The 23059-nt window shown below is 41.6% G+C and overlaps 1 protein-coding gene across 1 annotated transcript in view; it reads left to right on the forward strand.

Moving 5' to 3' along the window:
• LOC128660096 (tubulin delta chain-like) overlaps positions 1 to 23059 on the forward strand; it is a 96503-nt gene that overhangs the window by 40192 nt on the left and 33252 nt on the right. The window contains exon 7 of the mRNA XM_053713723.1: positions 9554 to 9739. Coding sequence (XP_053569698.1) covers positions 9554 to 9739 — 186 coding nt within the window. The remainder of the gene's footprint in view (positions 1 to 9553; positions 9740 to 23059) is intronic.

Genomic DNA, 23059 nt, shown 5'->3' on the forward strand with positions numbered 1-23059 from the left:
GGCAACAAATGGAAAAATGGTCTGGTCACTAAGTTAAAGACACAGTAAACACTTTGAATTTGTGTGTTGTAAAACAACTTTGCAATAATAACCTAAAGGAGCTATTTTCCATATTCTGCAGCAGTTGTAACAAACCACTGGAAACCCTTTAAGACAAAAAAATATATATACTGTATGTTACGGTACAAGGGAGTTCATTTCCAGATCTATGTGCTTTTAAAGAGACATTGTACTGAAATATGTTCTACTCTTTAATGTGTTCCCAATGATCAACTGCTGGAATATGTTAACTTATTTGCAAACCACTTATTTACCTTTATTTTGTTAGCAAATCACTTATTTACCTTTATTTTGTTATTAGACATAGCTGATTTTGCTTGCTGAATTTACCAGCTATACTTGTTGCTTTATTTGTTTTATTTTCATCCCAAGTGGGGGAAAACTCTGGGTAAGGAGACTGCAGGCATGAGGATAAGATAGATGGACCCCCTCAAGAGGAAGACACTGGGCTTTGTGTGGATGACGACAATGCGTTTTCCAGTGTATCCTAGTGGTTATGTTAGTTGCAGTTAGTCTGACTATGTTACACAGTTATTCCTTTATCGGTGCATTTGCTCATATAGATCCTACTTCTGATTGGTCACAGCAAAGATGATAATATAAACATACTAGAGGATTTTTTGATGGACTGTTCTAGAATAGCAAAACCCTGCACATTTTGCTTTCGCATTTTTGTGCACATCTAATAAGCCAATGGGCATATGTGTGTAGCCCCCAGTTACCAGCTGGCTCTTAGTAATTCATTGCTGCTCCTGAGCCTACCTAGATATGCTTTTCAATAAAGTATACCAAAAGAAAAAAAGAGGACATTTTGAACTAAAGAAAGAAGTAAATTGAAAAAAATATATTAAAATCGCACATTCTGTGTCATGAGTTTTTGACTTTACTACCCCTTTATGATATCTGACATGCAAAAAAACTAATTTACATCTGACAATGAGAAGAAACTTTAAAAAAGTGATTGTAAAGTTTAACTATTTACTGCTTAGTGTATAAAATTATTATTAAAACAGGGGCACTTTCATTGATTAAAATGTTTTAAGACTCTTCATTTGAAAAATGATTTATTATTTAGTGGTGGTAAACATTGCACCCTTCCTCCGCCCGCATCTCATACTTTATTTAGCTGATGGATGACAAATCCAGCTTTATCCAATCGCTGCGTGCCCCACTTGGCGTCCAGCTCGTGGGGCACGCAACGATTGGATGAAGCCGGATTCGCCTTCCATCAGCTAAATAAAGTAGGAGATGCGGGCGGAGGGGCGGTGCAATGTTTACTATCTCTAAATGGTAAATCATTTTTCAAATGAGTCTTAAAAAAAAATGTAATCATTGAAAGTGCCCTTCTTTTTAATAATAATTTTATATACTAGGCAGTAAATAGTTAAACCTTAAGATCGCTTTAATGTAATTTTAAAAGGAAAATATATCTTATAATTTTACATATATATGCAATAGTGATAACATTTATCAAATATTTACAGACCCATGGATAGATTTGCTGTTTAAAACCCACCAGAATCTGGGTAAAGCTCTATAAGAGTTCCAGGCTGGATATATTGTGCATTATAGGTCTTATATTTGGGTGTAATATTACTCTTGGAGTATAAATTGATACAGACTTAAATAATTCTGTCTTTATATTATAACACCTTGCTGCTGTTAATATAATTATATAGATTTCTATTTTAAGCTTTTCATTTTTTTTAATATTGCATTGTTCTATATGTTTTTAAATGTTTGTTTTGTTTTTTGTAAACCTATTACTTGTGTAAGAGCTTATTACAATTTGCTTTTGAACATATGTCAGATTGTTTATGATCTTTCTGCAATTTGTTTGCTCTGTCTTTATCTCTGGTTTGGTTTTCAGGAGATTTCTAATCACGCATTGTATTTGTTTCTTTGTAAATACAGTGGCGTCCTTTAGAGTATATAGACAATGACACACATGTTGTGGTTTTGGCTCTGTATTGCAGTACGTTCCATTTGAAATAAAAAATGACTGAGGATAAGGCGCAGACTGTCTGCTTTAATTTGACTGTATTTACATACAGGAGCCATATTACAGCTGTTTCATGGCCAGGTGTGCTTCATTGTTAGCTCATACACAAGAGGGCTAACAAAAGCTCAAATTCTATGTGTGGTATTTGCATTTAGAGCCTGGTCTCTCAACCCAAGGAGCAAATATGTGTCTGGCAATAAATTAGCCAATCGTGCTTAAAAATAAATCAAGCAGAGCTAAAATATTAGGCATGTAGAAATAAGCTTTGTTATACATTAAACAGACACAATTTAAGCAACTTTCTAATTTATTCCTTTTATCAATTTTTCTTCATTGTTTTGGTATCTTTATTTGAAAAACAGGAATGTAAGCCACCAATCAGCAAGCGTTACCCAGGGTGCTGAAACAAGATTGGGACGGCTCCTAAGCTTACATTTCTGCTTTTTTAAATAAAGATACCAAGCGAACGAAGAAAAATTGATAATAGGAGTAAATAAGAAAGTTGCTTAAAATTGTTGCTCTGTCTGAATCGTGAAAGAAAACATTTGGGTTTTGTGTCCCTTTTAAAGGGACAGTCAAGTCCAAAAAAATAGGGCATGTAATTTTAAACAACTTTCCAATTTACTTTTATCTGCAATTTTGCTTTGTTTTCTTGGTATTCTAAGTTTAAAGCTAAACCTAGGAGGTTCATATGCTAATTTCTTAGACCTTGAAGGCCGCCTCTAATCTAAATGCATTTTGACAGTTTTTCACCACTAGAGAGCGTTAGTTCATGTGTTTCATATATATAACATTGAGCTCATGCACGTGAATTTATTGAAGAGTGAGCACTGATTGGCTAAAATGCAAGTCTGTCAAAAAACCTGAAATAAGGAGGCAGTTTGCAGAGGCTTAGATAAAAGGTTATCACAGAGGTAAAAACGTGTATTAATATAACTGTTGGTTATGCAAAACTGGGGAATGAGTAATTATCTATCTTTTAAAACAACAAAAATTCTGGTGTTGACTGTCCCTTTAAATAGACCTAAAACACCACTTGCTTTTGTGTAGAAACTGAGTTTTTTTGTCCCACACTCCCTAGAGAGGCCAAAAGGAAAAATCTATATCCTAGATCTTTAAAATGTTTTTACACAAAAGCAAACAGGGGTCAATGAAGCATTTATTTTTTGTGTCAAAAAGAGGGGATTTTCTTTTCTCTTGTTAAGTGTAGTCAGTCCACGGGTCATCCATTACTTATGGGATTATATCTCTTCCCCAACAGGAAGTTGCAAGAGGATCACCCAAGCAGATCTGCTATATAGCTCCTCCCCTCACATGTCATATCCAGTCATTCTCTTGCAAGCTAACTAAAGATAGGTTGTTGTGAGAGGGCTGTGGTGTTTTTAAACTTAGTTTATTTCTTCAATCAAAAGTTTGTTATTTTAAATGGCACCGGAGTGTGCTGTTTGTTCTCAGGCAGCATTAGAAGAAGAATCTGCCTGCGTTTTCTATGATCTTAGCAGACGTAACTAAGATCCACTGGCTGTTCTCGCACATTCTGAGGAGTGAGGTAACTTCAGAAGAGGGGAATAGCATGCAGGGCCCCCCTGCAAACGAGGTATGTGCAGTAAATTATTTTTCTAAGCAATGGAATTGACTGAGAAATTACTGCTGATACCAATGTAATGTAAGTACAGCCTTAAATGCAGTGGTAGCGACTGGTATTAGGCTGAGGAGTGTGTGTACACTGAAGTATTTTTCTAGGGAATGGAATTTGACTCAGAAAATACTGTTAATACTGAAGTAATGTGTGAGCCTTAACTGCAGTAAAAGCGACTGGTAGCAGGCTTATTAATAACACTTCCTAACTTTTAAAATGTATGTTCAAAATGTTTACTGGCATGTTAATCGTTTTTTGTGAGGTACTTGGTGATAAAACATATTGGGGCATGATTTTTACAACATGGCTAACTTTTGTTTCTGCATAGAAACAGTTAACTGAGCTTCCCCACTGTGTAATATGAGTGGGAGGGGCCTATTTTAGCGCTTTTTTGAGCAGTAAAAATTCAGTCACAATCTTCCTACTTCATCCTCCATGATCCAGGACGTCTCTAGAGAGCTCAGGGGTCTTCAAAATTCATTTTGAGGGAGGTAATCAGTCACAGCAGACCTGTGACAGTGTGTTTGACTGTGATAAAAACATTAATTATTAAATTGTTATCCGTTTTTGGGTATTAAGGGGTTAATAATCCATTTGCTGGTGGGTGCAATCCTTTGCTAACTTAATACATTTACTGTGAAAATTTGGTTGCTATAACTAATTTGGTTCATTGTTATTTCAACTGTGACAGCTTTTTGTGCTTCTTAAAGGCACAGTAGCGTTTTTTATATTGCTTGTAAATTTATTTGAAAAGTATTTTCCAAGCTTGCTAGTCTCATTGCTAGTCTGTTTAAACATGTCTGACACAGATGAATCTGTTTGTTCACTATGTATGAAGGCCAATGTGGAGCCCCATAGAAAATTGTGTACTAAATGCATTGATGTAACTTTGAATAAAAGTCAGTCTTTACATGCAAAGAAATTATCACCAGACAACGAGGGGGAAGTTATGCCGACTAACTCTCCTCACGTGTCAGTACCTTCGCCTCCCGCTCAGGAGGTGCGTGATTTTGAGGCGCCAAGTACATCAGGGAGGCCCTTACAAATCACTTTTGCAAGACATGGTTACTGTTATGACAGAAGTATTATCTAAATTGCCAGAATTAAGAGGCAAGCGTGATAGCTCTGGGTTAAGGACAGAGCGCGCTGATGATGTGAGAGCCATGTCCGATACTGCGTCACAATTTGCAGAACAAACGGAGAGCTTCATTCTGTGGGTGACGGATCTGATCCAGGGAGACTGGATTCAGAGATTTCTAATTTTAAATTTAAGCTTGAGAACCCCCGCATATTGCTAGGGGAGGTATTAGCGGCTCTGAATGATTGTAACACGGTTGCAATTCCAGAAAAATTATGTAGGTTGGATAGATACTGTGCTGTACCGGTGTGTACTGACGTGTTTCCTATACCTAAAAGGCTTACAGAGATTATTAGCAAGGAGTGGGATAGACCCGGTGTGCCTTTTTCCCCTCCTCCCATATTTAGGAAAATGTTTCCTATAGACCCCACCACACGAGACTTATGGCAGACGGTCCCTAAGGTGGAGGGAGCGGTTTCTACTTTAGCTAAGCATACCACTTTCCCGGTGGAGGATAGTTGTGCTTTTTCAGATCCAATGGATAAAAAATTAGAAGGTTACCTTAAGAAAATGTTTGTTCAACAAGGTTTTATCTTACAGCCCCTTGCATGCATTGCGCCTGTCACTGCTGCGGCGGCATTCTGGTTTGAGTCTCTGGAAGAGGCCATTCGCACAGCTCCATTGGATGAAATTATGAACAAGCTTAAAGCACTTATGCTAGCTAACGCATTTGTTTCTGATGCCGTCGTACATTTAACCAAACTTACGGCTAAGAACTCCGGATTTGCCATCCAAGCGCGCAGAGCGCTATGGCTTAAATCCTGGTCAGCTGACGTGACTTCTAAATCTAAATTACTTAATATTCCTTTCAAAGGGCAGACCTTATTCGGGCCCGGCTTGAAAGAAATTATCGCTGACATTACGGGAGGTAAGGGCCATGCTCTACCTCAGGACAGGGCCAAATCAAAGGCCAAACAGTCTAATTTTTGTGCCTTTCATAACCTCAAGGCAGGAGCAGCATCAACTTCCTCCGCTCCAAAACAGGAAGGAGCTGTTGCTCGTTACAGACAGGGCTGGAAAACTAACCAGTCCTGGAACAAGGGCAAGCAGGCCAGAAAACCTGCTGCTGCCCCTAAGACAGCATGAAGAGAGGGCCCCCTATCCGGAAACGGATCTAGTGGGGGGCAGACTATCTCTCTTCGCCCAGGCTTGGGCAAGAGATGTCCAGGATCCCTGGGCGTTGGAGATCATATCTCAGGGATATCTTCTGGACTTCAAAGCTTCTCCTCCACAAGGGAGATTTCATCTTTCAAGGTTATCAGCAAACCAAATAAAGAAAGAGGCGTTTCTAGGCTGTGTACAAGACCTCTTACTAATGGGGGTAATCCACCCGGTTCCGCGAACGGAACACGGGCAGGGATTCTATTCAAATCTGTTTGTGGTTCCCAAGAAAGAGGGAACCTTCAGACCAATTTTGGACTTAAAGATCCTAAACAAATTCCTAAGAGTTCCATCATTCAAAATGGAAACTATTCGTACCATCCTACCCATGATCCAAGAGGGTCAGTACATGACCACTGTGGACTTAAAGGATGCCTACCTTCATATACCGATTCACAAGGATCATTATAGGTACCTAAGATTTGCCTTCCTAGACAGGCATTACCAGTTTGTAGCTCTTCCCTTCGGGTTAGCTACGGCTCCAAGAATCTTTACAAAGGTTCTGGGCTCACTTCTGGCGGTACTAAGACCGCGAGGCATAGCGGTGGCTCCGTACCTAGACGACATCCTGATACAAGCGTCAAGTTTTCAAACTGCCAAGTCTCATACAGAGATAGTTCTGGCATTTCTGAGATCGCATGGGTGGAAGGTGAACGTGGAAAAGAGTTCTCTATTACCACTCACAAGGGTTCCCTTCCTAGGGACTCTTATAGATTCTGTAGAGATGAAAATTTACCTGACGGAGGCCAGGTTATCAAAACTTCTAAATGCTTGCCATGCCCTTCATTCCATTCCACACCCATCAGTAGCTCAGTGCATGGAAGTAATCGGCTTAATGGTAGCAGCAATGGACATAGTACCATTTGCGCGACTGCATCTCAGACCGCTGCAATTGTGCATGCTAAGTCAGTGGAATGGGGATTATTCAGATTTGTCCCCTCTACTAAATCTGGACCAAGAGACCAGAGATTCTCTTCTATGGTGGCTTTCTCGGCCCCACCTGTCCAAGGGGATGACCTTTCGCAGGCCAGATTGGACGATTGTAACAACAGACGCCAGCCTTCTAGGTTGGGGCGCAGTCTGGAATTCCCTGAAGGCTCAGGGATCATGGACTCAGGAGGAGAAACTCCTCCCAATAAATATTCTGGAGTTAAGAGCGATATTCAATGCTCTTCTAGCTTGGCCTCAGTTTGCAAATCTGAGGTTCATCAGATTTCAGTCGGACAACATCACGACTGTGGCTTAAATCAATCATCAAGGGGGAACCAGGAGTTCCCTAGCGATGTTGGAAGTCTCAAAGATAATTCGCTGGGCAGAGTCTCACTCTTGCCACCTGTCAGCAATCTACATCCCAGGCGTGGAGAACTGGGAGGCGGATTTTCTAAGTCGCCAGACTTTTCATCCGGGGGAGTGGGAACTTCATCATCTCTGAGGCTGACTGCATGGAGATTGAACGCTTGATTCTATCAAAGCGTGGCTTCTCGGAGTCGGTTATTGATACCCTAATACAGGCTAGGAAACCTGTTACCAGAAGAATTTACCATAAGATATGGCGTAAATATTTGTATTGGTGCGAATCCAAGAGTTACTCATGGAGTAAGGTTAGGATTCCTAGGATATTGTCTTTTCTACAAGAGGGTTTAGAAAAGGGCTTATCCGCTAGTTCGTTAAAAGGACAGATTTCTGCTCTGTCTATTCTTCTACACAAGCGTCTGGCAGAAATTCCAGACGTTCAGGCTTTTTGTCAGGCTTTGGCTAGGATTAAGCCTGTGTTTAAGACTGTTGCTCCGCCGTGGAGCTTAAACTTAGTTCTTAATGTCCTGCAAGGCGTTCCATTTGAACCCCTTCATTCCATTGATATTAAGCTGTTATCTTGGAAAGTTCTGTTTTTGATGGCTATTTCCTCGGCTCGAAGAGTCTGAGTTATCTGCCTTACATTGTGATTCTCCTTATCTGATTTTTCATTCAGACAAGGTAGTTCTGCGTACTAAACCTGGGTTCTTACCTAAGGTAGTTTCTAACAGGAATATCAATCAAGAGATTGTTGTTCCATCATTGTGTCCTAACCCTTCTTCAAAGAAGGAACGACTTTTGCATAATCTGGACGTAGTCCGTGCCCTGAAGTTCTATTTGCAGGCAACTAAAGATTTTCGTCAAACTTCTTCCCTGTTTGTCATTTACTCTGGACAGAGGAGAGGTCAAAAGGCTTCGGCCACCTCTCTCTCTTTTTGGCTTCGTAGCATAATACGTTTAGCCTATGAGACTGCTGGACAGCAGCCTCCTGAAAGAATTACAGCTCATTCTACTAGAGCTGTGGTTTCCACCTGGGCCTTTAAAAATGAGGCTTCTGTTGAACAGATTTGCAAGTCTGCGACTTGGTCTTCACTTCACACTTTTTCAAAGTTTTACAAATTTGACACTTTTGCTTCTTCGGAGGCTATTTTTGGGAGAAAGGTACTTCAGGCAGTGGTTCCCTCAGTTTAAAGTTCCTGCCTTTTCCCTCCCTTCATCCGTGTACTTTAGCTTTGGTATTAGTATCCCATAAGTAATGGATGACCCGTGGACTGGATACACATAACAAGAGAAAACATAATTTATGCTTACCTGATAAATTTATTTCTCTTGTAGTGTAGTCAGTCCACGGCCCGCCCTGTCTTTTAAGGCAGTTCAACATTTTTTTATTTAACTCCAGTCACAACTGCACCCTATGGTTTCTCCTTTCTCGTCTTGTTTCGGTCGAATGACTGGATATGACATGTGAGGGGAGGAGCTATATAGCAGATCTGCTTGGGTGATCCTCTTGCAACTTCCTGTTGGGGAAGAGATATAATCCCATAAGTAATGGATGACCCGTGGACTGACTACACTACAAGAGAAATAAATTTATCAGGTAAGCATAAATTATGTTTTTTTTGTTTGTTTGTTTGTTTTGCTCACCATTAGAGCTTTATTGTTATTAAGCTGCTCATATGTTCCCGCAAAATAATGGGACAGGAAACCCCAACATTTTCTTTCATGATTTGAATAAAACATACAATTTTAAACAACTTTCCAGTTTACTTTCATTATCAGATTTGCTTCATTCTCTTGTTATCCTTTGCTGAAGGAATACTGGCATCGAGATAAAAACATCTGGTTAGCCAATCACAAGAGACAAATGTGTGCAGGCACCAATTAGCAGTAGCTCCCACTAGTGTAGGATATGTGCGTATTCTTTTTCAACAAGGGTTACCAAGAGAACAAAGCACATTAGAAAATAGAATGTAAAGGACATTGTTTTGCAGTTATCAGTTAAAGCTGACTAGAGAGATATATGTAACAGAGTTAGTCAGCAGGGTGCATTTCAAGTTCTGAGTATAAGAAAATCCTCAATTTCTAGAGCTAAATGAAAAGGGGGCAAAATAAATAATGGAAGTATATTGCAACGTTGTTTTATTGCACATAATTAAAGATTTTATATGTACATTTTCAAGGTCTGTACTGTCCCTTTATAAGCATTAACATGAAATGTCCTATGATAGAATCACTTTATTGTCCTGTTTTCCTGTGCTAGATACTCGGATGGCGTCCTCCTTTTTAAGAATGACGACGTGCTGAAGAGGTCCGAAGCTCTAGTAGAGAAGAAGGTCCCCAGTTTGTCGGGTGCTCAGCCTCCCACCTCGCTCAGTGCCATGAACACTTACATTGCATCCTGTTTGGCAGGGATCCTATACCCCACAGATACACTCCGGACCAGGAGGTACCCACTGTGCTCCTACATACAACTACATATAAAAGGGATTAAAAGCATAGACCTAGGTAGCAGTGCTGCTGCGGTTTCCAAGCTGATTTGTATGAACTAATAAAGCGTTTGCGCTTTTAGCCATCCCTATTCTAGGTTAATAACAATCTCAGTGCTTTTCAAACATCCTCACGCTGTGACAGCACATGATACTATTGAGCTGCATACATCTCTGTTTCCATTTTATACGAACAGGCTTAAAGGGACATCAAACTCAGAATAGAATTACCCATAAAATGTTTAGCAAAATAACTGTGTAGTATTCTTTCATTATTTATTTTGCTCCCTTTGCATGTGATTTAAAGAACCATTGAAAACGATAAAATTACATAATCAAAAAGTGCATAATAAAAAGACAATACTAAAGTACTTACTCCTGAATTTTAAATGAGCATTAGATTTTTTTCTTATCAGTTTAAGGGTCCTTTTTATTTGTTGGCCCCCTGTATCATGTGACAGCCATCAGCCAATCAAAGACTTGAATATGTGCACGTGCTCAGTAGGATCTGGTTCCTCAGAGAGTGTGCATACATAGAATGCACAATTTTATAATGGAAGTAAATTCAGATTATTCTAACCTTGGTGCCTAAATAATCTAGATTTTATTAAAGACAGGAGGCGAATATTTTGCATTAATCTTTACTGACTTCCAAACAGCAGCAAAGAAAACAATAACATAGTAATAAAAAACATCAACAATCAGTAGAGAGCAGATCATATAACCACATAAGCACAGGAAATAACTTCCTCTTTTCGCTGCCGTAAAAAAGAAGGAAATTCCATCAACTCGAAACTTCATACAGAACGACAATAGAGATTCCATTCAAGGAAGGGAGAATATAGCTGTGCATTGTCACAATAGCATATGTTCACATTTTTAAAGTGAACATTTTATAAGTGAGGCACTAATATAAGAATTATACAAGAATTGAACAAGGGTTGGACAAGGGGCAATACATAAGGCAAGTACTCTTGTAATGTGTTTAAGTATCTCATTGTTTCCTTATGCAAGTGCGGCTGTAATACTGTGTCTTATGTGTTTTAATTGGTTCCCACTTTTGTAAAACTACTTTATTCAATTACTCCTTCCCACTCACCACCTGCACTGTTCATTAGCCCATCTCTCTTAAACTCACCTTACTTTTGTACTCATGAACTTTATCTATTCCTAAACACACTCTCTCTCCCCCTGCACCTCGTCTCTAAAACAGTCTCATTACTGCAAATCTGTATCTCATCTCATGTCACTCTCCCTCTTACTTATACTAGCTGCTGGTGACATCTCCCCTAATCCTGGTCCCCAACAACTTCCTAGCCGTGCACATCCACTGTTCCATAGACTCAGAAAACAAAACTCTGCCAACCTTACTCACATTCCTCTTGCATCTAAAGCTACTACCCCTTTCACTTGTGCACTCTGGAACTCTCGCTCTGTTTGCAACAAGATCACTTCTATACATGACCTCTTTATCTTTCGCTCCCTCAACCTTCTGGCTCTAACAGAAACCTGGCTCTCTCCCCTAGACAAAGCATCCACTGCTGCTCTGTCACATGGGGGTCTCCACTTTAGCCACACTCCTAGGTCTGGTAATGGGCAAGGAGGTGGTTTAGGTATTTTACTTTCCTCTCGTTGCAGCTTCCAACAAATACATCCCATCTCTTCCCTCACATTTTCCTCATTCGAAACCGACATGATTCACTTATTTTCTCCCCTCTCTATACGTGTTGCAGTCATATACCGACCCCCTTCCTCCCCATCTCAATTTCTAGATCACTTGGCTGCCTGGCTACCTTATTTCCTCTCCTCAGGCACCCCTGCCCTCATTCTTGGCAATTTCAACATCCATCTTGACAATCCCACTGCCTCCTCTGCAAAACAACTTCTGCAACTCACTTCCTCTTTCGGTTTGTCACAATGGACTGACTCTCCCACTCACAAAGATGGTCACTCCCTTGACCTGATCTTTAGCTATCGATGCACTATTTTAAACTTCACAAACTCTCCTTTTCCTCTTTCTGACCACCATCTCCTCACTTGCAACATCTCATCCCTCCCTACAACTCTCCCTCCTTCTACTCCTCACACCAAACTTCACAGAAGCATTATGTCATTAGATCAGCAACAACTTGTTAATTCCCTCGAACCTCCCCACTGATCCATCTCCTCCTCCTGACCTGACCAATCTATCTGCCACTATAATTCCACCCTTACATCGGTCCTTGACAATCTGGCCCCTCTTACCTTTGCTCGGGAAATCACATATTCATCCTCAGCCCTGACATACTCCTCTGACACGGTACCTACGCAGATGTTCCCGTACTGCTGACCGCACTGGAGAAAATCTCGGAGTTCAGCTGATTTCCTTCATTACAAGTTCATTTTGAAATTCTACTATTCTGCCCTTAATCTCTATAAGCAACATTACTTCTCTACTCTTGTCTCTAATCTTTCTTCAAACCCAAAACGTCTGTTCTCCATTTTCAATACTCTTTTGCGCCAACCCCCACCCCCTAATACAACTTCTCTGTCAGCTCAAGACTTTGCCAGCCACTTCAATAACAAAATCGACTCCATCAGAAACAAAATCAGCTCTCAACATACTTCCATTCTCTCACCCCCTCAAATGCTCACATTCAACCACAACCCACATAGCCATGAATTTAGCTCCTCCCCTGTTACTGAGGAAGAAGTTTCGGCACTTTATACTGAGCTCTCACCTCACTATCTGTCCTCTTGACCCTTTCCCCTCAAAGCTGCTCCCCTCCCTCTCTTCTACCCTTACCCTTATACACGCACACATTTTAACCTCTCCCTCAGATTTATTTCCCTCATCTCTGAAAAATGCACTGGTCACACCTATCCTCAAAAAAAACCTCTTGATCCAACCTCCCCATCCAACTACAGCCCTATTTCCCTACTCCCTCTTGATTCAAAGATTCTCAAAAATCTAGTATATGCACGTCTATTCCATTTCCTTACATTAAACTCCCTCCTCAACCCACTGCAATCTGGATTTCGTCCCCATCACAGAGACAGCAATTGTTAAGGTTACCAACGACCTACTTACAGCAAATTTAAAAGGCCACTTCTCTCTGCTTGTCCTCCTTGATCTGTCCGCAGCCTTTGATACTGTTGACCACCCTCTTTTGCTCCAAACCCTCCAATCCTTCAGCATTTGTGACACAGCCCTCTCGTGGTTCTCTTCCTACCTGTCAAACCGTACCTTTAGTGTAGCCTTCTCTGGGCCTCCTCTGCCCCGTCACCACTTTCTGTTGGGGTATTGCAAGGCTCTGTCCTCAGCCCCCTTCTCTTCTCAATCTACATGTGATCATAAAGTCCCACGGGTTCCAATATCATTTGTATGCAGACCACACCCAAATCTACTTCTCTGCACCAGACCTATCTCCTTCCTTGCTAACCCGTGTCACTAACTGTCTTTCTCACATCTCTTCCTGGATGTCCTCTCATTACCTCAAGCTAAATCTCTCCAAAACTGAACTCCTTTTTTTCCCTCCTCCTTCAAAAATCTCCACCCCAATCTCTCTGTCGACAACTCCATCATTACCTCTACCCCGCATGCCCGATGTCTTGGGGTCACACTTGACTCAGATCTTTCTTTCACTCCTCACATTCAGTCCTTGGCTAAATCCTGCTGCTTCCACCTTAAAAACATCTCTAAAATTAGACATTTCCTTACACAAGACACAACTAAGATTTTAATCCACACTCTCATCCTTTCCTGCCTCGATTACTGCAACTCTGTCCTCTCTGGTCTCCTCAGCTGCTGCCTAGCTCCTTTACAATCCATAATGAATGCCTCTGCCAGGCTCATCTTCCTTACACGTCATTCTTCATCTGCTGCACCTCTCTGCCAATCCCTTCACTGGGTTCCTCTTGCCTCCAGGATTAAACACAAAATTCTCACTCTGACATACAAAGCCCTCAACTGCACTGCTCCCTCCTATATCTCAGACCTTGTCTCCAGATACTCTCCCTCCCGTCCCCTTCGTTCTGCTCATGACCTCCTACTCTCCTCCTCTCTTGTTACCACCTCACACTCCCGCTTACAGGACTTCTCCAGATTGGCTCCCATCTTGTGGAACTCGCCTTGCTCCACAAGACTATCCCCTAGTTTTGAAAACTTCAAGCGCTCCATAAAGACTCTACTGTTCAGGGATGCATACAACCTACACTAACCTTTCTTTATACCGTTTCCTCTCCTCCATAGCTATCCCCTTGAACCCCCTTAGCATTTAAGTCTAAGAGCCATGCTGTTTGTAGATCACCTTCTTTAGAGCTGACTACAACAGTGCGACTCTTGGCAGGACCCTCTACCCGTCTGATCCCTATAAATGTTTCCTTGTATTCCGCCTATGTTTATAGCGCTGCGGAATCTGTTGGCGCTTTACAAATGTAGGCTAAAATACTTTATATTAAAAAATGGCATTAAAACAGGCTTATATACAATGTGGCCTAATATGGGCTAATATATTTATTAATATCACCCTAAAACAGATTTATTATATAATATAGCCTATAATATCTTAAAATTATATTTAAAGTACAGTCTTTTTAAAACAGACACAGAGGAGCCAGGTTTCATTAAATTGTCACTAACTGGGAATCAAACTCGTGACCTCAGAAGTGAGTGTTTACAGAGGTATGCACACTGAGCTATATGGCAACTCAGCCATGTTTATTACTTATTTAATATATAATTTGTTTAAAAAATAGCTCATTTGCGAGCCATAGGCGCAATGGGGAAGCAGCAATCAGCAGCTTGCGCACCTTGCCGCAACAAATCTACTGCCTGGCGCGTGTCTGCCAGAGCTGAAGGAGAAAGGGATGGGAGACTGAAGCGAATAGCACGCTTGTGGTGTGCCAGAGCCGGAATCGTTAAGAAGAGGAGGCCAGAGGCGATTGAGACACCGGCAGAGGCATAGGAAGGTGGCTAGAAGTTCTTCTCAATGATTCCGGTAGAAGACGAGTTAAATAATGGCACTCAACAATGGTGCCTAGATGCACACCATCAGCAGCGCGCACATCCTGCCGCTAACAATCACGGCCTGATATGCGTCTGCTTAGATAGCTAGATATTGAAAACCTAAAATGTACTATTTCATTACTTTAAATAAATGCAAGTTAAATCTTAGCTAGTGTTTATACCACTACACATATTGGCTCTGGCCAGAAAGCAAATGTATTGCGATTCTACCTAAATCTGGATTAAACAGATGTCATTACCCCTGCTGTAACTAGGGAGGATTATTTACAGGACTAAGAGAAACCCGTAGCTCGTGCACCTTGCCGCGAAACAACCAGGGCCTTATTTCTAACTATTCCTTTTAATAATCCAGCAACTGGCAGCTTGTGCATCTTGTCTCACTTTCTAGGGCCTGGTGTACGTCTGCCGGAGCCAGAGAAGAAAAGTGCAACTTGCGCACACACACGGGCCACGTGATTCGGCCGAAAGGAGAGAGGCCTATGACGGCCACGTGCTGTTCAGCCTTGGATTATTAGGAGGAGGCCAGAGGCGATCGAGATGCGCAAGGAAATTCGTCTGAGAGATGGCCAAAGTTCACCTCCAAACGATTCCGGGAAACAGACGAAGGCCAATGATCCGGCACAGATCTGGAGCTCAGACTGGGATCGTTAGGAGGAGGCCAGAAGTGGCCTAGACACTGTCGAAATAATGCGTCTGATGGCTGGTTAGAATCTCCTCCTAATGATTCCGGGAACAGAGGAATGTAAGAGATCTGGAGAAGGCGGAGCAACCCATTTTGCTTTACAGACAAGTTTGTAAAACTCGTTCAGCAGCACTAATCACACAGCATGTTGCTGCACGCACTATATCACCTATCACTAATTTCTAATAGAAAAACAACTACATGTTTAACAGTTCATAGATAGCAATCTTTACAAAGATACAATGGGGTATAATAGGTATCAAGTTAATGATAAAATAAAGATAGAATATGTACAGAATTTTGCAAATAAAAGTTAGAAAAAAGTTTGAAAACCAAATACATCACATGCTGTCTGGAGGGCAGCAAAGAAAAGAGGAAGTTATTTCCTGTGCTTATGTGGTTATATGATCTGTTCTCTACTGATTGTTGATGTTTTTTCCATCTTAATAGGAGGAGTGTCCACTGCTTCATTCATTACTTGTGGGAATTAAGAACCTGCAGTTAAGGATAAATAGGAGCGCCTAGGGCTTAGGTATAATCAGGATTCACACTCTTAAGTTAAAAATACATAAAGCAATTTAATTACAATATCTCAATATGAAAACAGAAAAAATAGGGTTAATTTAACCATCCATTAGTTTGAACAAGTTATTGGGACCCTGTTACAGGATTATCACATAAATGAATAGGTTTTTCTTACGAATATTACAGATGGGGGGGGGAAACCCTCCAAAGAATTAAGAATGTGTTTAAAACAGATACTGTGCTTTGACACAATAATAAATTAACGTGGGTTCACAACATATAGTGCATATAATGTTTGACAATGATAGTGAAAATTGGTGGTTAAAAATGTGGGGGAAAAAAAAAAAGTCAAAATTCAAAAAATGGAAAACAAAACCGGTTTTTCCAAAAAAAGACAATGTCGTGGATAAAAATATGTGATAGTGATACAGGTGTGATAATATCGCAAATAATAATAGTTTAGTGAACAATGGATAATTGATCTAATCAGATCTACAATGCATCCACAATATAAAATCCTAATAGGAAAGTGATCACATAGAATGTACAATGACAAACATTCCAAATTCAAACAGATATAATAATAATGGTCAGGCACCCAACATCAAACTAGATAGATGACAATGCTGTAAACAACACTTAACAATGACTATAAAATGAATTAAAAATACTACAAATATCCTATAAAATGTCCAAATGAATGGTAATAAAAGTCCAATTGGTGATAATCCACACTGGTGGAAGACTGATGGGAAGAAAAATAAAAACAATATTCCTAGAAGCTAAGTTTGATTACCATTAGACTTTACCCTCTAGGCCTTTTATGTGAGGTTTTTTTCTGTTTTGATTTCAGGTCCATGTTGTACGGACTAGGATTCTGGATCAGGACAGCTTCTAGGAATATTGTTTTTATTTTTCTTCCCATCAGTCTTCCACCAGTGTGGATTATCATCAATTGGACTTTTATTACCATTCATTTGGACCATTATTATTATATCTGTTTGAATTTGGAATGTTTGTCATTGTACATTCTATGTGATCACTTTCCTATTAGGATTTTATATTGTGGATGCATTGTAGATCTGATTAGATCAATTATCCATTGTTCACTAAACTATTAGTATTTGCGATATTATCACACCTGTATCACTATCACATATTTTTTATCCACGACATTGTCTTTTTTTGGAAAAACCGGTTTTGTTTTCCATTTTTTTATTTTTTGAATTTTGAAATTTTTGACTTTTTTTTTTTTTTCCCCACATCATTTTTAACCACCGATTTTCACTATCATTGTCAAACATTATATGCACTATATGTTGTGAACCCACGTTAATTTATTATTGTGTCAAAGCACAGTATCTATTTTAAACACATTCTTAATTCTTTGGAGGGTTTCCCCCCCCCCCATCTGTAATATTCGTAAAAAAAAACTATTTATGTGATGATCCTCTAACAGGGGTCCCAATAACTTGTTCAAACTAATGGATGGTTAAATTAACCCTATTTTTTCTGTTTTCATATTGAGATATTGTAATTAAATTGCTTTATGTATTTTTAACTTAAGAGTGTGAATCCTGATTATACCTAAGCCCTAGGCGCTCCTATTTATCCTTAACTGCAGTTTCCCTTAGACCGAATAGGGGGTCTTCTTATAGTGTAGCCGGTATATAGTCTTAGGCGCTGTCCGCCCTCCCATTCATTTTAGGAATTAAGAACCTGACCACCAGGAGGAGGCAAAGACACCCCAGCCAAAGGCTTAAATACCTCCCCCACTCCCCTCATCCCCCAGTCATTCTTCGCCTTTCGTCACAGGTAAATGGAAGAAACCGGGTTTGTCCTTTTCCCCCTTGTCTTCTTTTAAAAAACTTATCTCCGTTCCGGACAGGCAGCTCGAACTGTGGGGAACTGTCCCTAAGGTGGATGGTGCTATCTCCACGGAATTACCATTCCGCTTGAGGATAGCGCCTCGTTTAAGGAACCCATGGATAAAAAGATGGAGTCCATGTTGCGGAAGATGTTCCAACTTACGGGGTTCGTTTTCCAACCGGCGGCGGCGGTCGCTGTGGTGGCTGGTGCGGCTACCTACTGGTGTGACGCGCTATCAGCAATGGTGAGGAAGAGACTCCCCTTGATGAGATTCTAGAACGAATCAAAGCCCTAAGAGCAGCGCATTCGTTCATTTGTGATGCTAACATGCAGATTATTCGACTGAATGCTAAGACATCAGGGTTTTCTGTTTTAGCCTGCAGGGCTCTGTGGCTAAAATAGTGGTCTGCGGACATGACTTCTAAGGCTTGCTTTCCCTACCAGTCTAGGGGAAGGTTTGGTTTGGCCCGGGCCTGGATTCTATCATATCTACAGTCACGGGTGGCAAGGCTGCCTTCTTGCCTCAGGATAAGAAGGCCAAACCTAAGAGATCTACTTTTCGTCCCTTTCGTGCGGAACAGTCTCAGCGCCAGCAGCCTGCCGCAAAGTCTGAGCAATCCAAGGGATCTTGTAAGCCAGCTAACTCTTGGAACAAGTCCAAGCAGAACAAGAAGCCCACTGAGTCAAAATCGGCATGAAGGGGTGGCCCCCGACCCGTCCTTGGATCAGTTAGGGGGCAGACTGGAGGTCGTCGCCCAGGGTTACAGAAAAGGTTTCAAATCGTATCCGCCCAGAGGCAGGTTCCTCCTGTCAAACATCTCTTCAAGACCAGAAAAGAGAGATTCCTTCCTGGAGTGTGTGAGGGATCTCTCATCTCTTGAGGTAATTGTCCCAGTCCCTCCGGAAGAAAGAGGTCTGGGGTATTATTCTTTGGAACCGTGGTTCCAAAGAGGGAGGGCACGTTTCGTCCAATTCTGGACCTAAAGGCCCTAAACAAGTTTTTGTCAGTTCCATCGTTCAAGATGGAGACGATCAGGTCAATTTTGCCCCTGGTTCAAGAGGGGCAATTCATGACGACTATAGACCTGAAGAATGCTTACCTTCATGTTCCAATCCACAAGGATCACTTCAAATTTCTAAGATTCGGTTTCCTGGACCAGCACTTCCAGTTTGTGGCCCTTCCGTTTGGTCTGGTGACTGCCCCAAGAGTCTTTACAAAGGTTCTGGGAGCTCTTCTCGCAGTAGCGAAAGCCAGAGGGATTGCAGTGGCACCGTATCTGGATGATATATTGGTCCAGGCTCTATCCTACAGTCTGGCGGAGGAGCACTCGAGAGCTCTTCTCCTTCGGTCCCACGGGTGGAAGATAAACTAAGGAAAGAGCAACAGGGTGGAATTCCTGGGTACGATAAGAGATTCTTCAGCAATGAAAATATTTTTGACAGATCAGAGACGTTGCAACCTTGCGTCCAACTGTCTAGCTCTTCAGACATCCTCCAGGACATCTGTGGCCAGGTGTGTGGGGGTAGTCGGGCTCATGATATTCAGCATAGATGTCATTCCATTTGCAAGGTTCCATCTAAGACCTCTTTAGCTGTGCATGTTAACAATGGAATGGCGATCATTCAGATTTGTCCCAACAGATATCTCTGGACAGACCGGTGAGGGAGTCCCTATCATGGTGGATCCGACCGGGGCAGTTGTCTCAGGGGACATCCTTTCTGAGTCCATCCTGGGAGATTGTAAACATGGATGTGAGTCTATCAGGATGGGTAGCTGTTTGGGGTGCCAGAAAGGTACAAGGCAGATGGACTCAAGAGAAATCGAGTCTACCTATAAATATTTTGGAACTTCGAGCGATATTCAACTCTCTGAGGACTTGGCCCCTTCTAGGGTCGTCCCGATTCATCAGATTCCAATCGGACAACATTACCTTGGTGGCTTACATAAACCAACAGGGGGGGACGAGAAGCTCCCTAGCAATGACGGAAGTATCTCGGATTCTGGAATGGGCAGAGACTCACAATTGTTTGTTCTCAGCGATCCACATTCCGGGTGTGGACAACTGGGAAGCGGATTTTCTGAGCAGACAGATGTTTCATCCAGGGGAATGGTCTCTCCACTCTGAGATGTTCGCAGAGATCTGCAGCAGATGGGGGACGCCGGAGATAGATCTCATGGCGTCCAGACTTAAGGGGACAGTCAACCCAAAAAAAATGTCCTTACTCCTATAGATAAAGTTTACTAGGATAAATAGTTCAAAATCTAGCCCAATTTTGCTAAATATATAGTTTTCAAGAAAAATTACTTACTACATGTCCCTCGGGAGTTTTGAAATGGCCGTCAGCCCCCTCCTCTATTTCGTCATACCCATCTTCCTTCCTTCCTCTTCTGCAAGAAACTTTTTGTGCCTCCTCATTCCAGTTATAAAACAAGGTCTTTTATGAGTTACCATGACCTTTTTTACTTGTTTATGGTTACCAAGCGCCTTTAACCAAGTTGTCTCTTGATACAAATTTTGGATATTTCAATGTGGCAAACACAATATATACATCATTTGCACAAGCCCTCCTGCCATCCTCAGTGCATTTTTTTACACACCCTGTCAGTTAGCAGTGACGGGGAGCACACAGCAGCCTGTGTAATTCACTTGAGATGCTAAAGAAAGCTTTACTTGTGCGCTCCCCGTCACTGCTCACTGACAGGGTGTGTAGACCCATGGAAAGAATGCACTGAGGACGGCAGCAGGAGGGCTTGTGCAAATGATGAAAAATTGCTCACAACTGTGCCCAGCTGCTTAGGGAACGAGTCATATGAGCTCCTATGCCATTTGTTAAACTAGTTTTCCCTCGCACAGGATACACCTCTGAGAAAACCGCAAAGAACACTTTGACAAAGCGAGCCCCAAACTACTGTGTCACCCTGGCTGCCAAAGGCGTCGTGCTAAGCCTACAGGATTCTGTGTTTTTTGAGATTAGCATAAAGTCTCTGAAGTCCTGGAGCAGTCGCTGTATCTGCCTGCTCTCTTCTTATTACGGTGTTTGCATTGTATTCTGTAACCCTTTATCTGCCGGAATTAATTGCAAATTTTGCTTAGCAAATTCTTCAGCCTGACCCTAATGTGTATTATTTCATATAGCCAATGAGTCTAAATAATGTAAAGTGTTCTGTTCTGCCGCTACTGATTCTGACAGCTGTGGGGCAGGCAAAGAGGTAGTAGAGACATTTGGTGTCACCGGGAACATCAGTACTGCTCAGTATGCTAGCGGTTCCTATATGCGGTGATAGATGAAGAGAAGCCAAGTAGTCCGCCGCATATAGGAATTGCTAGGATACTGAGCGGTTATTTTTAGTTCCTGCTTCAAAAGGCCCCTTCGCTAAAATCAGCGCATTGCATGCGCAAAGAACGGTAATGCGGAGGCACGAAAAGTTTCTTGCAGAAGAGGAAGGAATGAAGATAGGTATGATGAAGTAGAGGAGGGGGCTGGCGGCCATTTCAAAACTACAGAGGGACATGTAGTAAGTAATTTTTCTTGAAAACTATATATTTTGCAAAATTGGGCTAGATTTTGAACTATTTATCCTAGTAAACTTTATCTGTAGGAGTAAGGACATTTTTGGGGTTGACTGTCCCTTTAATTGCAAGCTACCCAGATACGGGTCACGATCCCGGGATCCCCAGGCGGATCTGATAGGCGCCTTGGCGGTACCCTGGGACTTCAACCTAATTTTACACATTTCCACCGTTGCCTCTTCTACCTCCTGTAGTGGCCCGCATCAGGCAGGAGCAAGCTTCGGCTATTCGGATTGCTCCATCATTGCCACGGAGGACGTGGTTTGCGGATCTAGTAGCGATGTTGTCATCTCCGCCGTGGAGGTTACCTTGTCGCAAGGATCTGCTAGTTCAAGGTCCCTTTCAACATCAAAATCTCGATTCTCGGAGGCTGACTGCGTGGAGATTGAACGACTAGTCTTAGCCAAGAGAGGATTTTCGGAAAGAGTGATTGACACACTCGTTCGGGCCAGGAAGCCTGTCACTAGACGCATCTACCACAAGGTGTAGAGGACATACTTGTCCTGGTGTGAGGAACAAGTTCTTAAAGTGAATGTAAATTTTACAATTACTCAAGGCTCCTAATACTTCTATAATACATCCTTAGTCAAACCGCCAAACTTTTTAAAAAAATGTATAAATAATTTTTAATTTATTTTAAATACTAACTTTGCTCCGTTTTCAGGTCGAACTCCTCCCATCCGGCACTTCTGTGTTTTTCAGAGTGTGACGTATAGAGCAGTCCCACCCGCTCTATACGTATCTCTAAAGCGCGCACCCGTGGAGCCCTTACTATGCGCATGCCCTTGGTACTTTATCTGCGCATGCGTTTACTAACCAAAATACTGTGCGCAAGCGTGAAAATAGGATATACTTACAGTGCACATGCGCTAATGTCCGATATCCTCAAGGCACAACATAGTATAGTTAATAAAAAAATAACCCCTCTGTAGATGTGATCGATATAAATATAAGGCGATTAGAATATTAGCAAACTTCAAAGTGCGTGTTACTTCGGCATCGGTACTTGCAAGTGTTCGTTCTTAGAATTTGTATATGAGTCTAATAGAGCATGCGCGTCTCATGGACGCGCATCCCTTCTGAAGCTGGGTATTTTATGCTAATGCATGTGCAGAAGAAGCGCATGACCTTACATAAAAGGGGTTGAACGCCACAGGGTGGAAAACCGGTTTGGCAATCGCTGTTGTCAATTATTGGCAAAAAGAGGTACAACATGGCGGGCGGAGGAATCGCGTGTCAGAAAATTAGATAAAAAGGTATATTTTTGTATTTTGCAGGTACACAAAAACAAAACGATGAATTAAAGTCCCCCTAATTTGTAGAGATTACTAATATGGTGATAAGCAATACTGTTGCATTTACATTCACTTTAAGGTTTTGCAGAGGGCTCCGTTTGAGCCTATGCATGCCCTTGACATTAAGATTTTATCATGGAAGGTCCTGTTATTGACCATTGCATCGGCACGCAGAGCCTGAGTTGGCGGCCTTGCAATGTGAGCCTCCCTACTTAGTTTTTCATGCTGATAAGGCTGTTCCTCGAACTGGTTTGGGATTCCTTCCCAAGGTAGTGTCGAGTCGTAACATCAATCAGGAAATAATAGTTCCTTCCTTGTGTCCTAACCCT

The sequence above is a fragment of the Bombina bombina genome, chromosome 5 (assembly GCF_027579735.1).
Source record: "Bombina bombina isolate aBomBom1 chromosome 5, aBomBom1.pri, whole genome shotgun sequence".
NCBI classification, from domain to species: Eukaryota; Metazoa; Chordata; class Amphibia; order Anura; family Bombinatoridae; genus Bombina; species Bombina bombina.